The sequence below is a fragment of the Rhinolophus ferrumequinum genome, chromosome 9, assembly GCF_004115265.2.
Source record: "Rhinolophus ferrumequinum isolate MPI-CBG mRhiFer1 chromosome 9, mRhiFer1_v1.p, whole genome shotgun sequence".
Classification (NCBI taxonomy): Eukaryota; Metazoa; Chordata; class Mammalia; order Chiroptera; family Rhinolophidae; genus Rhinolophus; species Rhinolophus ferrumequinum.
The window spans coordinates 45921464-45937266 of NC_046292.1; the positions used below are offsets into that span (position 1 = coordinate 45921464).

At 32.4% G+C, this 15803-nt stretch overlaps 1 protein-coding gene across 5 annotated transcripts in view; it reads left to right on the forward strand.

Moving 5' to 3' along the window:
* Positions 1-15803, forward strand: part of ATG4C (autophagy related 4C cysteine peptidase) — a 64790-nt gene that overhangs the window by 38308 nt on the left and 10679 nt on the right. For 4 of the 5 annotated variants that reach the window (XM_033115634.1, XM_033115631.1, XM_033115633.1 and 1 more), the window contains 4 exons: positions 447-583; positions 4905-4983; positions 5644-5720; positions 11845-11964. In XM_033115634.1, the coding sequence (XP_032971525.1) occupies positions 447-583; positions 4905-4983; positions 5644-5720; positions 11845-11964 (413 nt within the window). Of the gene's footprint in view, positions 1-446; positions 584-4904; positions 4984-5643; positions 5721-10601; positions 10781-11844; positions 11965-15803 lie in introns of those variants that run through there. The other variant, XM_033115635.1, reaches the window with a different exon arrangement.

Consider the following 15803-nt stretch of genomic DNA (forward strand, 5'->3'; position numbering starts at 1 on the left):
AGTAGCTGCAGTACTTGGTTTCTTACTTTCTTTAAGTCTTGACTTGAATGTTAGTTTCTCATAAAACCTTGCCTACCACCTTATTTAAAATTGCCTCCACTCTCAGCATTTCCTATCCATCTTTCTCCCTGTTTTTCTTCGAATCACCATCTGGTGTGTCTTATATTTTATTTATTTACTGTTCATTTCCTTTTATTAGAGTGTATGCTCTCTGAGGGCAGGGATTTTTCTCCGTTTTGCTCACTACTGAAGACCCAGTGCCATAGAGTAGCAACTCAGTAAGCATCTATTGAATGCATAAATGGAGTAGGCATTTTTAACTCATTGAGATCTTGATAGCAATGTCAGAGATAAGATGACTGGCCAGTATGGGAGAAATTAGGGTAAATGTGTTTCTGAAAATAATTTTTGTAAAATTTAATGCATGTTCATTTTGTTTCTTTCAGTTTACAGTTCTGATGTAATTGATAAACAGTGTGCTTCCATGGCCTCTGATAATACAGATGACAAAGCTGTTATTATTCTCGTTCCTGTTCGACTTGGTGGAGAAAGAACCAACACTGATTACTTAGAGTTTGTAAAGGTAGGAACTGAGAGCTCAATTTTTTTAAGGCAATGCTAGCTTATATGAAAATTACAGATTTGCAGTATTTTTTCTATTAAATGAGTAGTGATGATTTTATAGTTGTTTGATTATAAGTTTGACATTAGGATTTTAAATTTCAGTGTTACCAGATCAGATGAGATTTGAAGAGTACAGTGTTCTATGACAAAATGAAAAGACGTTTATTCTTTGTAGCTAATTTAGGAGACACAGATGCAGCAAAAATCATAATTTGTCTACAATTCCCATTATCCTTATTTGTGATTTTTTTTAAAGTGTGTACCTTTGTTTATTCATAAAACCCACATTAAACTATATTGAGTAATTATTGAAACAAACTGACTTTTCCGTTACTGCTGCATTCTCAGTTTGTTTCCTGTGCCACCATAAGGTCAATAAGAAGTTAGAATGATTATATAGATAGAAATGATGAAGATAGTGTGGGGGAGGTTCCAACTTTGTTTTCTTCATATTAACCAGTTAAAAATCTGTTCTCTTTCAGAACACACAATTCTTTTTTTCTAAAAGAACCTGTCTAATTATGTTATCTTGTTTTGGGCACCAAGACATTCAGTTGGCACAAAACTTTAACTTTTGAAATAATTAGTTTCTGGTTAAGATGATAGTATTTATATTGTTTTCATATTTTTAATAAAAATTCTCATTATTTTCAAGGCCAGAGATGGAATTTCTTTTTAAATGGAGTTAGTGGATATAGTAATCTTGAAATATAGTCTAGCTTTGTCTTTTATGATTCATTAACAATTTGTTACCCACATGAAGCTTTAATCCCATATTGTGGTCCCTACATATCTGGTGGAAAATATATCCACAGGCTAAATTGTGCTGATTCTAAAAATCTAGAGTACTTGTTTTCAATACATGGTACATGGAAGTCTTCTAGCTGGTATATTGACTTTTAGCAATAGTTGTTAAAATTTTGCAGGCACACTTGTTACTAATAATACCAATACTATAATATTTATATTGGTAATGTATGAATCCTCTAGATAGCAGTGGGGTTTTGATTTCGAACATATGGGTTCTTTATTAGTGTTATTGGTGCAATGTAAGAAGTCCTGAACCATTTCATGTAGAGAATCCATTGAGGGTTTGAGACTTGTGGCAAGTTGTCATGGCTTAGTAGGTTCTAACCAAATCTAAACTGGATTCCCTCTACCTTTTCTACTACCACGAGATTAGAAAATGAGGCAACCTTGGAACTGACTCTTTTAGCCAAAACCTATTGCTTGTGCAAAGGGCTGCAGATGGCTTTGAGGTGTTTTCTCTATGGCTTGAGGTCTTTGCTGTTTGGTGGTATTGATAGTATTTATCAGATGGCAGACTGCCTGATGCTCTTGAATGATTCATTGGAGCCTGAATTGTGGTGACACGAACCATGATTAGCTGTTAAAGTGATCTGCAGTACCTAGCATATAGGAGTTGCTCAACAAGTACTTGTTAACTTTATATTTGTATGACATTTGTACTACAGATTTATCTCATTTGCCCTCACAATAGCTAGGAACTGGATTGTCTTTACAAAACAGAAAAGACAGAGAGAAGTGAAGTGATATGTTCAAGTTTAGATAGCAAATTGGTAGCAGAGACTAAAACTTTTGTTTTTAATATTTTTCCTTAAAAATATGGACTTTTAAAAAATGTCACATTTGTTTCAGCTTCTACTAGTTTAATTTATACTATAGTGCACTAAAATGAGAGAGCAGTGACGACTGAGACAGTTTACTTTTTCATTTATCAGGTAAAAATAGCTGAGTGAAGTAGATTATATGCTGCTAGGTGTTATGCCAGGTCAGGGATTGGGTCAAAAGCCAAAATGAGAGCATGTAAAGAATCATTCACTTAGAAGTGAAAATATAGTGTGTCTGACAGCCCAAAAAGAAAAATAAACTTCTTCCTCTCCCTCTTCTTCCTCTTCTGTTTCCCCTTCCTCTTCCTCTTCTCTCTCCACCTTCTCCACTTTCATCTCTACCCCATGCCTCACTCTCCTTCTTCCCTCCCCCTCTGTTTCCTCCTCTGTCTTCGACAGCAGTTGTTTTTTTCCCTGCCAAACCGTTGTATACAATACTGTCTAAAATTCACCATTCAGTTGTATTTTTCAAATTTATTAATCAAGGTAATTCCACAGTATTTCGGAGATGGTACCTTCTCCTGCTACATTTTGTGAGAAGAAAGAAATTTGGTGCGGTGCTTTACCAGCCCTTACCACAGGAAGTTTATTTATTTATTTATAGCTTTTTAAAGGACCTGGAATGAGGAAAATCCAATATGTTCTCTTTCTTCAGCAAGACAAATTAGGACTTTCCTTTTTGACTGATTACTTCAGTCTTATTTATTGCTTCATGGATACAGCTCAATAAATACTCACCAGTAGATAACTGTGAAGAAGCTTTTTTAGGAACTGAAAAGTGTTTCAAGTTTCCAAAGATACAGCCTTTTATATGTAACAGCATTCCAGTTCCTAATCTGCTTCTAAGTGTTTATTGCTAAATCTGCTATAGTCCGTTGCAAAGGAAATATAGATGTCAAGAACCAAAGTCTTTCTTCCATTACTTGGAATCATTCTTCTTCTGAGGAGAATCAGTCCTGACTCTTGCTATATATTTTTTTCTTTCTTTTCTCTTCTGTGAGGGACTTAGAACTTTCATTTCCTCATGGGGCCCTATGTCATACACATTATGTTTCGGCTGATCAGATTACCTCACTATCTAATTGTGTTAAGGATTTTTATTTAGGGGGAAAGCAATAGACTCATTTATGGTAAATATCTTTATTATCAAGTGTGGTTTTTTTTTGTTTAGTAATTTAATCTTATTTTTTAGTTAGCTCTAAAATTTCAATCTCATATGCCTTCTCTATTTTTTCTGTTGCTGTTCTCCTTTCTGAAAAAACCTCTATATTTTCACAAAACTAAAAATATACAGTTGTTTTTTAGAAGGCTATTTATAACAGTGAGAACCTGAAAACAATTTAAATATTCATAATGGGGGTTTTAAAGCACATTTTGTTACTTTCATAAAATAGACTATTTTAGTCATTAATATAATATAATATAAAATATAATATAACATAGATCGATATTTATTGATAGGAAATAATATTTATGACGTAAATGACAAAATTTACAACAGCGTACATTGTATGATGCCACATATATAAAATTGTGTTTGTAAATCTATAGATGAAGATAGGTAATATATGTTAACAAGGTTTTCCCCCAGATCTTATGATGAGCTGAGTATTGAGATGTTGGGAAATTTTTATTGGGTGTTGTTATTACAACAACCACATTCTACTTTTGAAAAAATAATTAAGCTTAAACTGCTATGGTTTGATTACTTGTTAAAGGAATAGAAAGCATTTGTTTATGTATTCTTTATTTTTATATCTTCTGGATTTCAAAACATCCTGTCATTTATGAGAAGGAAAGTTTAACTATTGTTTAATACTTTGGGAGATTTATAGCATACACTTTATCATTATTAGTGTTTTCTAACAATGTATACTAAAATGAATGCAAGAACTATTGACAAGACATTAATTGATTCCACTGGACATGTTTTTAATGATATGCTTTTTTTAAAGGTATAGAGTTATTTGGCCCAGCTTAAATAGAGCTTTGCTTAGAATAGATGCTGAGGGGCATACTAAATAATTGATTGAGGTATCCCCGGTATTTTATGATTAGTAAAATAAATCAATTTTAAATACACTAGTAATTATTATTTTCCTTGGATTAAAATGTTTTCATTAATCTTTATATTTATTCCAAATGAGGTAGCATAAAAAAAAATCTGTCAAATAAAATGCCACGAGATGGTATTCAGTTTGGATTCTAAGACTCAAAGGTTCAATGAAAACAGTAACAAGGTCAAAGAACTATTTCTAGCATTTCAAAAAGCCTGGTGAGAATACTACATTGACCACAGTAAGGCTGCCCCGCAACTGAAAGGCCAGGTGTTTGGGCTTTGGCAGGAATTTTATGGCCTTTATGTAGTAATGTTGTCTATCTCTATATCTGGTGTATAGTAGTTGTTTAATGTTGTTGAGTGACATGCTGATCAGAATATTTGATTTAGTCATGCTAATGTTGAGTGATTTGAAGAAGAGGGAGGGTAGTTTGATAGACAAAGGATTTCAGAACACGAGGGCAAATGTAATACAAATAAAACTGGTGGAGAAAAATTTGGGAATGACTAATATTGGGAATACAAATTTGGTTGTTTTGAATAATTACCATTAGTCTCCTGACTCAAATCTGAATTAATTTCTTTGGCAGGGCATTTTAAGCCTTGAATACTGTGTGGGAATTATTGGTGGCAAACCCAAACAGTCATATTACTTTGCTGGATTTCAAGGTTAGTGATTTAGTAAAATATATTTCCTCATTGTTTTCTTTTAAAAGTCAGAAAGTTAATATGAGATCATCTGGAAGCAGGATGATTAACAGAGCAAAATGAGTACCTTATAAATTCATCAGCCCTCCCATAGCCACTCATTTGTCATTTGGTCCACAACGTAATTGGATTCTGTAAAATGTATGTTTAATTTCTGTTATTGCATAAACAAGGCATAATTTATTGGTTTCACTAAACTTCAGAAGACATTGCTTTCACATTCTGGCAGTTGCTATTTACATATTTACTTTTTTACCAGGTTTAGTGGTGCTAGTTGATGATAAAATGACAAGCAATATGTTCTTCCTGTCAGGATAAAATAGTGCAATACATTTTTCATGTGCAAACTGTAGAATATAATTGTGTGTTTGTGAAAGTAATTTTATCACCAAAAATTAAATGACAGTCTCATCACTTTATAAAAATTCTGCTTATACAAGCATATTTGATTATGCGAAAGTTAATCTGTCCTGTGCAAATCTATGTTTCAGTCAATGAATATCAGTTTGGCAAGCTGTTACTCCCAGATTTTTTTCAGCTATTCTACATAGAAATTGGATTGTAAGCTGTGTAATAATAAGGTGTTTTTTGAATTACTTGTCTTCTGTTTTGCCCTTGTAGATGACAGTTTGATTTACATGGATCCTCATTACTGCCAATCTTTTGTAGATGTCAGCATAAAGGATTTCCCTCTTGAGGTACTATGGATTAAGAGCTGTTTTCTTATCATATGATGCAAACCCTGATTATTTAGAGATGTGCTTTTATGATATTACAACTACAGGTTAATAATCAATATTTTACAAGTGTGTAAAACCATAACCCATGCCATGGTCAAAGGTTAAATAATTTGTAGCTGAATTTTAATTTATGATATACTTTCTTCTCCATTTATCTTTGTCTCTAACTTGTTAGATACCCTAGCCCTACCAAAATAAATGATCAAGCCACCAAGTAATTTTGTAGATAATGTAGCTGAACAGTACTGAAGAATAAAAATGTTAGGCATGTTTTAAAAAAGAAAGAGGGGAAACAAAAGAAAAATAAAGAAGATGATGGAGTTGGGTTAGAATGATAAGGTAACTTAAGAAGACTATCTGCTAAACTATTTTGCATAGTAATTAAAGTAATTATTTTGTATAGTAATTAAATCTTAGCCTCTAGCTAAGAAGTTTTTAAGAGCTTAGTTGGGTTTCTAATATTTGTTTTAGTTTTGATTTCTTAACAACTTCTTTTCCTTTGTGTTGGTCATTTTGTGAGCCAGCATTTTAATTCAGAAAATTTGCGTGAGACATAATTATTACATTGTTTTGGTTCTTGTTTTCCCAGTTGATGCTTTTATAGAGTTTTAAAACAATTTAAATCACTTGAGTGGCATAGATTACTAATAATCAAGGGCTTGACAAGTTCGAAGTATGGTTTAGTACTTTTAGTAATAGCTTGCTAGCTAATAATAGTGCCTAATAGTATTTCACGGGTAGATTATGAAAACATCAACTGCAAGATTAAAATCTGATTCAGAAAGATGCATTATAAAACATTGTAGCATCCTTTGTTAACTATTACCTTAACGAAAGTGCAAGCATCTTGAGGCTAAAGGTCAGGTTTGCTTTCTACTTTCTTCCTTCATAGTATCTTGAATGTGAACCTTAATAAATATTTCTAGTTGACTAATTGATGCCGCAGGAGGTACTAGAGAATTGTGCTATGTGAACCACACTGTAGTTCTTTTTCTACTGCTGTGTGGTCTTATGACGCTGAGTCCTATGTCTAAGTTACATTTCTAGTGTGTATGTGCCAACTTGACTCCTTAAAAAAGTAGATACTTGAGATTCAGATGGAAAAGTATTCATAGTGTTCTAGTATTATCTAAAATAGGCAAATTAAAAGATTATTGGTGTTCATTATTTTGGCCAGTAGAGAGAGACTAGTCATCTGATATTTTGAGAGACTACCAAGATGCCAGGTGAATGAATATCCTAGTTATGTCTACACAATCAGTATTAGAAAGTATTAGAAAGTATTAGAAAGTATTAGAAAGATTATTGGGAGGTTGTTGCAACACTTTACAAGTGAATCAATAAAAGCTTGAAGTAGGGTGGTGGTAGTGAGAATGGAAAAAAAGAATTGATTTTTAAGAGACTTTCTAAAGTAAAATTTGGTGGAATTAGGTAACTTCTTAAATTAAATGCGTAGAAGCATTTATTTCTTATGCATTGAGACACCAAGGAAGTAGGTTTAAATGTTGCATTTTTAAGATGCTGCTAGAGTTACCTCAACCTGTCTGGGTAATTCCTCTGGACAGTTTTTCATTTTTCTTTTCAGGGATTTAGCTCAGATTATTTATTGAATAGCATCATTTATTTTCCTATGAGAGTATAATATAAAAAATATAGCAAGTTATCTATCTTTGTACAGAGATATAATTTTACTTTCTGCTTTTTATCATATTTTAAGCTTAACAGGCTCCAAGTGGAGGTTTTTTAACTACCCTATATTACTAACCATCCTTGCCTTGTTATATTGGTTGTGTGTTTGTTTATATGCTATTGAAATTTGCTGTTGTTTGATGTAATGAATTATATGCACATTCTAAAACCACCCTTATACCTCAATTATTAAAATTATTTTTGAAAGCAACTTTTTTTTTGGATAAATACTTCTTTTGGTCAGTCGATGGAGAAATTAAAATCTTAGACCTTTTATCTGATTCTATGTAAACAATTGCTATGAATAATTTTAAGTGAGGGTCCTGAATCCAATAGGATTAAGAAAATTTTAAAAAGTAGTATATCAGAATATTTGAGATTGAAGAAGAGATTTAGCAGGTTATATCCTGTGTTCTTCTGGCATAGAATTTCTCTATGTCTACAGTTGAATATTTAAAAATTTGAAACCTAATCAGACCAAGATATTTCTTTCTTTTTAAACTATGATTTATTGAGCTCATTCTATGTGCAAGATACTGTCCTAAGCACTTTAGAGTCCTCTTGAACTTTTTCTTATCTGTAGTTGCAAATGCTTTGATTATATACATTTGTATTAATTTTTAATTCTTGTGACATTTTCCTATAAAAATATTAGTATATATACTATTGGATTCCTATACTTTTAAGATAATCTTTCTCATCTTTAGTTATCTTCACTGAGTTTTTAACACTGTGAAGTGAATGTAAGTACGTAGTCATATTTACATCATAAATTGAGCAGTGGGGATATGTCAGGGCAATCCTCGGTCCAGATTGAGGAATAGAGCTTATGGTTTAATGCAAGGACATATTATAATGTGTAAACTCATACTCTATGATTTTCAGATAGAGAATGGGGTTCAAAGATGCAGCATGAACAACCTTAAAGGAAAAGTCATGAAAGGACAACATGAAATTAGAAGGGAATGAGAAGAACTCTAATAGGCCTTAGCAATGAGGGCACATTGACTTGCAACCCGCATTGTCAATGGTTAGGACAGGCAGAGTTGTAACTGTTAGGCTGAAAGGACTAGTGAATATTATATATATATTTCAATTCTATAAAATATATATGTATTTATACACATATATAAAATGTTTTTGTGTGTGTGTTTGCATTTAATAAGTTAAGATTTCATAAACCAGAGACTATTGCTTCATGTTATTTATGTGATATTTTGAGAATGACCAGTTTTAACTCCTACAAATACCAAATTCTATTCTAGTATTAAGATAATATTCTATTACCGTAATATTAATATTCTATTAATAAGGTAAGAAAAGACTCATTAGCAGACATGTTAGTCTGTTCTAATCTCTGGGCCCCTAATTTCAAGTTTCAGGTTTTAGAAAGTTCATACAGTGGTGACTATTTTAATCTAGTGAATTTAATCCTAGTAAATTCAGAGACTAGTAGCCTTAAAGCTGTTAGAATGATGTGATGTGATTAGATAGATGGATGAGTGAATTCATCAGTGAAAGATGTACCCTTTATGAATTACACATGTGAACTGCAGTTATTAATAGTAGGAAGTGCTTATTAGTAAGGGATTCTTTAACTAAGGAAGCTTCATGTAAATTGCCACACCTAAAAGTATTTCATTATATTTGTATGTTTAGGTAATAGAATCCACTATTCCAAATAATGCGCTTAGAGCCCTGCCTAGCATTTAGTGGGTGCATAGTAACTATTGTTGAGGCAATGAATAGTGTTTTGAAACATGAAATAAAGGAGAATTCACTCACTTTGACCAGTTCTTTCAGAAGTATGTTTCATTGTCACAGACTTGTATCTAGTGAACCCTCCCTAAAATGTGGGTGAATTAGAAACTGCTAGCCTTACCAATAATTAGAATTTTCAAAATTAAAAAAGAAATCATAAGTGCATAGCTCAAAGAATGATCACAAACTGACCATAGCCTAGTAATACCACTTGGGAAAATATTTGGAAGTCTAACTTGTTCTGCAATAAACAGAAGTGATTCTGAATTATAAATTAATGTTGGTTTGAATTCAGAATCTTCATGGGTGAACAAAGGAATATAATTTTAAGTTTAAATGATATCAAATGCCTTTGTAGCATGAATCCTTATTCGTAACACCCAATAACAATTTCAGTTTTCAGTGATCGAAGATTTATATCTGTGTTTTTGTGAATAGTTAAAAAAGTTCTTTGTAGATACCAAAACAATCATGAATAACAGTTTAGTAAGTTTGCATTACCATCAATGATAATTGAAGCAATACAGTGGAACACTGCAAAGCCTATTCTGGTTTATTCTTATTGTTTCTTACATGACAACTTTAAGCAATACTTTAGAATAATATAGGGCACTCTTGTACATAAGTTAAAAAATATTTTTTTGGATCTTGTACAAACTTTTGACCCTTCTTTCTTATCCCCAAGTAGTAAAAAACTAAATAAATATTCCTTTTTATTGGCTTTGGAAGGAGTTGGGCAAATGACTGTTTTTAGATACCTTGTATAAAGAATAATTTTGGTAAATATTAACCTAGAGAGCTCTGTGCCTTATAGACCAATATACTCCTATTGTTAACTAACAAGTTTACTTAGCTCTTCTATGCCTTTTTAGATCTGTTTTTAATACCCCTTATAAACAAAACAGATGAAGCAATGTTAGAAAAAGTTCAACTAAGACAATACTTGTGATGACTGATACCCTGGAGGTTCCAGTTTAGCTAGTTGGGTCTCACTATATAAAGTAAGTGTTAGCTAAGCATTTAGTAGAAGTCATAGTTTTGAAAACACATTTGTTTGGTCTCTATTTACTGCTACGATGTTGGATTTGAATCTTATGTATGATTGAACTATCCATAAGGGAATAAGAAGCGGCTTGGACGTATGCATGTTGCATATCCTCTAGTGTTAACATGGGATACTAAGTGGATCAGTAGGACGTAGAGGGAGAGAAAAGATGATTTTGATTGATTCACCAGAAACACAGCAAATAGGAAAGCCTGCATTTTTCCATATCTTGATAGGTAGTTTCAGGTGAAAATCCCTTAGTTTTAGGCACCAAATATAGAGAAATTTTAACTTTTTAAGTTCAAATTCAGCCTAGATTGTTTCTTTCTTTTCTTTTTTTTAAGGAGGGCACAGCTCACAGTGGCCCATGCGGGGATTGAACTGGCAGCCTTGGTGTTATTAGCACCTCACTCTAACCAACTGCGCTAACCGGCTACCCCAAGATTGTTTCTTAATTGAGCTTGTTCTTTAATCCGAAAATATAAACTATGCAGCAAAGAATTTCCCACACCTGTCTCCCATCTGTCCAGTTTTATTCCTCTCCCTTAAACTTGTTAATTTTTGTATATCCTTACAGAATTTATGCAAATATAAACAAATATGAATATATATTGTTGTGGCTCTCCTTTTGTCCATAAACATCTTTTTTTTATACATATAAAAAAGACTTGGTAGCATCAGTGATTTTTAGAGACAAGATATATGAGCATTCAAAGAGTAAAAAAAAAACAACTTTAAAACAAAATACCAGATTGTGGTAGTGAAGAAAAAAAAAATTGGAATCATTAGCTTTGTATTCTGCGCTTTTCTTACTTTTGTATTGTCTAAAGATTCATACTCTACTAATAGTCATATCCCAGTAGCAAGGGTAGAGACTAGAACTGCCCCCCCAGCCCATTTACATCTGTGGCGCTGTGACCACTTGAGAAAAGAGAACTAAAGGGACAGGAGGGCAGGTAAGAAGGAGAGCAAGGACCATAATAGAGCAATTTTCACTTGTGTCCTGTTTGGGAATAAACATGAACTTAACGTGCAGTAGAAGAGTGGGTTGGAAGAATGTGCAGTTATGTACTAATTGTGTCAATTGCCAAAACTCTCAAGTTGACTTCTTTTCACTATGGAACATTTACATGAATCTGTATATTTGTTTAAAAAGTCATAATATCCTTATTAAACACATTAAATTTTTTTTAACAAAACAGACTTAATTGTACTTTCACAGAAATGGCTAACTTGATTCTAAACCTTGTATTAGCTTATTCATGTCTCTTTCAGTGGCACATTTTTCTTCCTTTCTGCAAGTGTTAGAAATGCATATTACTTTGACACAGTCTTTTACAGAATGGCACTAATGTCACATAAGGTGGAGGTTTGATTAATTGAATATACACAGTGCTGGCTGTCATATTTTACAGCTTTGGAAAGTAGGAAGGACCATCTGCATTGGATAGACTAAAACACTATTTGAAAAGCATGTTTATAGTTTTGAAAAGAGCTAGATGGCAAATTTTAAATGAAGTAATCTTGTATGTACTTATGTCCATCAAATAAAAGTAAATTAATCCTAAAGAACTTTTAAAATTACAGACATTCCACTGTCCTTCTCCCAAAAAGATGTCATTTCGAAAAATGGATCCTAGCTGTACAATAGGATTTTACTGTCGAAATGTTCAGGACTTCAAACGAGCTTCTGAAGAAATCACTAAGGTACTGTTATTTAAAATATTATAATAATGTTTGTAAATGACCTAATTTTTATTAGAGATAGCCTATAAAAAGACAGAAATCTGTAAATTATGATACATTTGTAAAGTTGCCCTTTGGGTGTTAATATTAGGAATATTGTGAACAAGAAAATAAAACTATTTGGGGATTCCTAGCCTCTGATACTGATGAAACCAACTACGTAGTAGTGACCAATTGAGAGTATTGATTGGTCCACTAGGTGGCACTGTTGAAATAAAAATCCCTTTGCAAAGGCATTACGTTATATGGGCAAGCAATTTGGTTATATTTTATTTGAAGAAGATTTTAAAAGGGCAGTACCTTAGGGGGTAGAAAAAAAATTAATGAAGTATTTGATCAAGCCAAATTGTGCATTATTTCTTGTTAGTTCAAGTGCTTCTTTGATTTTTTTTAAAAGAAAAATGGTATTTTTGGATTTCTCAGAACTGCTTTATCAAATGAGCTGTGTTGTTACCTTCCAATAAGCTTGTCTAATCTGATCTATTCTACTTATAGGATCTTTGAAATAGGTTTATTTAACTCCTTCTCATTATCTTTAAACTTCTGCATTTTTCTGCTCCTTGAGTACAGTACTGCTGAAACATTTATAGAGCCTCAAGGATTGTCTATATTTTTAGTACTTTAGAAAGTCAAAAAGATTACTTATTTGGAAAGTAAGCATAACTGGATGGACTGGTTTATTAGTAACAATAGCTATAGGTTACCATTTTATGGGTAAGTAAAATCAGTACTAGAATCACTTTTGGGAATTTTAAACTTGAGCTCAAAGATAATAGTACCTTATGACTACTTTACTTACAGTTAATTTTTTCAGGAAAATAGACATAGTGGGTTGAAATTTGATTTTTATAACTTTTTTAAAATGAAAAAGTTAAAAAGTTTCGTATAAGCTAGGTTTAGTTTACTTGACCTAGTAAAGTAAAAGTTTAGTTTACTTGACCTAAAAGAGGAAATTTAACAGAACCATGACAGAAAAATGAATGAGAAGAGGAGAAAATGACATATATGAGAACCTTTCTTTATTCTTCATTTCTCACAGTTGTCATCTTTTTCAACCTGTAAGGCCAAGTGAACATAACAAAATATGTATCCTCTACTTTCCTCCTCTTTTATTACTTAAAATTAGTAATAGTTGTATATTTTAGTTTGATAATTCTGTGTCCTTATAAAATATTATGGATGTGCTAAAATATACAAATCTAAGTGATGTTGTAATATAGATTGATATTGATGAATATTTTCCATTAAAAAGTTCCATTTTTCTGCTTCTATTAATTTATTTTCTATCTAGGTTAAAATAAGTCTATTTAGAACAGTAAAGTGATCTACTCCTGGAATAGAAACAAATTATTATAACCAAGTTGAAAAAACAAGATTCACAGATGAGTTGCATGTTGATATTTTCTGATTAAAAACAGATGGTTTTGTGGTTTTTACATTGATAGTTATTATGATTTTTACATTGGAAAAATACGTAGAAATCATTGTTCTTGATGCATCAGAGTAATATGCAATATGAAAGCAAAGAGGAACAATATTGAAATATCATTTGGAAATACTGAGAATTTTGCCAGAGTCAATTAACTTTGCTTTAATAAAAGTGTTGTTCTTAAGTTAATAGCTTTTTGCAGCAGTATCAAAAACTCACTTTGTCAATTAATAACTTGATTATTAACTTGTGCTTGGAAGGTTGTAAACTAAGCAGTTTTCCTTTGCTTCCTAAAAAAAATGAATTTGACATTTTTAGTAAAACAGTTATTTTTTTCTCTTTAAAAATGAAAACAACTTAAAATTACTTGTTTGTAGATAAGGATGTATTTTGAGTTTTCTTATTTTGAAAATGAAGCTAGATAGTGTAGATTCTAATGTTTAATTTGTAATGCTATATGAATGAATATTCTAAAGCCTTAACTACGTGATTTTTAAAATGTTAATAAAAATTGTTAAATTAATTCAATTTTAGCAGAACTCAGTGCAGCAAGGATCTCAGTAACTATCATATCTAAAGCATAAAATGAGCAAGACATAATCTTTACTCTTTTTAAAAATGTTATTAATGAATCCAGTGTTCTTTGTTTTGTCTTTTAAATTTTTTTATTGCGGAATATTGGAGAACAGTGTGTTTTTACAGGGCTCATCAGCTCCAAGTTGTTGTCCTTCAATCTAGTTTTGGAGGGTGCAGCTCAGCTCCTAGTCCAGTCGCTGTTTTTAATCTTAATTGCAGGGATTGCACCCCACTGGGGGAATTGAACCAGCAACTTTGTTGTTAAGAGCTCGCCCTCTAACCAACTGAGCCATCTGGCCGCCTGTAAATTTCAATTACATGTGTAATTTTTTTCTTAAGCTCAGTGGTAGCACATGGGTATTTTTATGTTATTCTTTGTATTTTTGTAGGCTTGAAATTAATAAAATCAGCATATTGTTAAAGTACAAACTTCTTCAGCTGGGCATTCAAGACTCTCAAATATTATTCCAACCTCTTTTCTAGCTTCATCCTTCACTAGTTCCTACAGCAGTGTTTCTCAAGCCTTGGACATTTATATACATCCTTCATTATCTTTGCTATGTATGCTGTCTCAATTATGATTAATGAATATTTTCTTTTCATCATTTCTTTTCAAGGCTATTTTAACTTAAATAGCCTTGTACAAATCAGTAATAAATAGGAAACTACATGTATGATATTACAGTGACATTTTTCTAATATGAATATAAACATACACTCGTAAGTATTAAAGTTTTTGTCCCTGTGCCATCTAACAACATCAGCAGTGGTTCTCAGATTTGATGTGCAAGATTACTTGGGAGGCTCATTAGAAATGCAGACTCCCTTCCGGGACACACCCCTAGAGATTCAGGCAGTCAGAGGACAGAAACCTTGCCCTCTAGGTATCCTTGGCACCTACCAAATTGGACTATTTGCCATTCTCTAGACAAGCTCTACATTTTTCTTTTCTGGTACCTTTCCTCTTCTTACTTCCTCTGATTGAAGTACCCTTCCTTCTCCCTAAGCCAACAGAAATTAAGCCTAAACTTTCAGGCCCAAATGAAATATCACCATCACAATAAAGAACTTTGACTTGGATGAGACATCCCTCTCATTTCAACACCCTTCCATCCCCTATCAATTTATTTCTATTTCTATGGTGAATGCTTATCATAGTCAAGGTAATATATGTCTACTTGTCTTATTCCCTTCCTGAACTATATACTACTTGAGGGCAGAAGCCTTATATGTTGATCAAAAAATTAATTTAGTCAATAGATATTAGAGTGATCTCACCCCTACCATTTGCCCAAAACTCCTGAAAAGGGTCACTGATGACCCCACATTGCTAAGTCCCTTGGTCATTTCTTAGCCTTCCTCTTACTCATCCTGACATTAGCATCTCACATAGATGAAAGTCCCCTGCACCTTTCATACACCGTCTTCATTTGGCTTTCAGGAGCAAAACTGTCTTGGTTTTTCTCATTCTTCACTAGTTATTCCTTCCCAAGTCTCCTTTGCCTGCTCTTTTCCTCAACCTCTTAATGTTGAACTACTCCAGGGCTTAGTCTTTGGTTCTCATATCTTCTTTATCTTGGTGACCTATCTCATCTAGTCCCATAGCTTTCAATATCAATTATAAGTCAATTAAAACCAAGATTGTTACCCAAACCTCTCTTCCAAACTATAGATTATATATGTCCAACTGCCATTCAACACTCTTTGTATGTGATGTACATATCCAAAAATCAAATTTCTGATTTTCCTTTTAAACCTGTTCCATTCATAGTTTTCCTCATCTCATTTGAGGGCA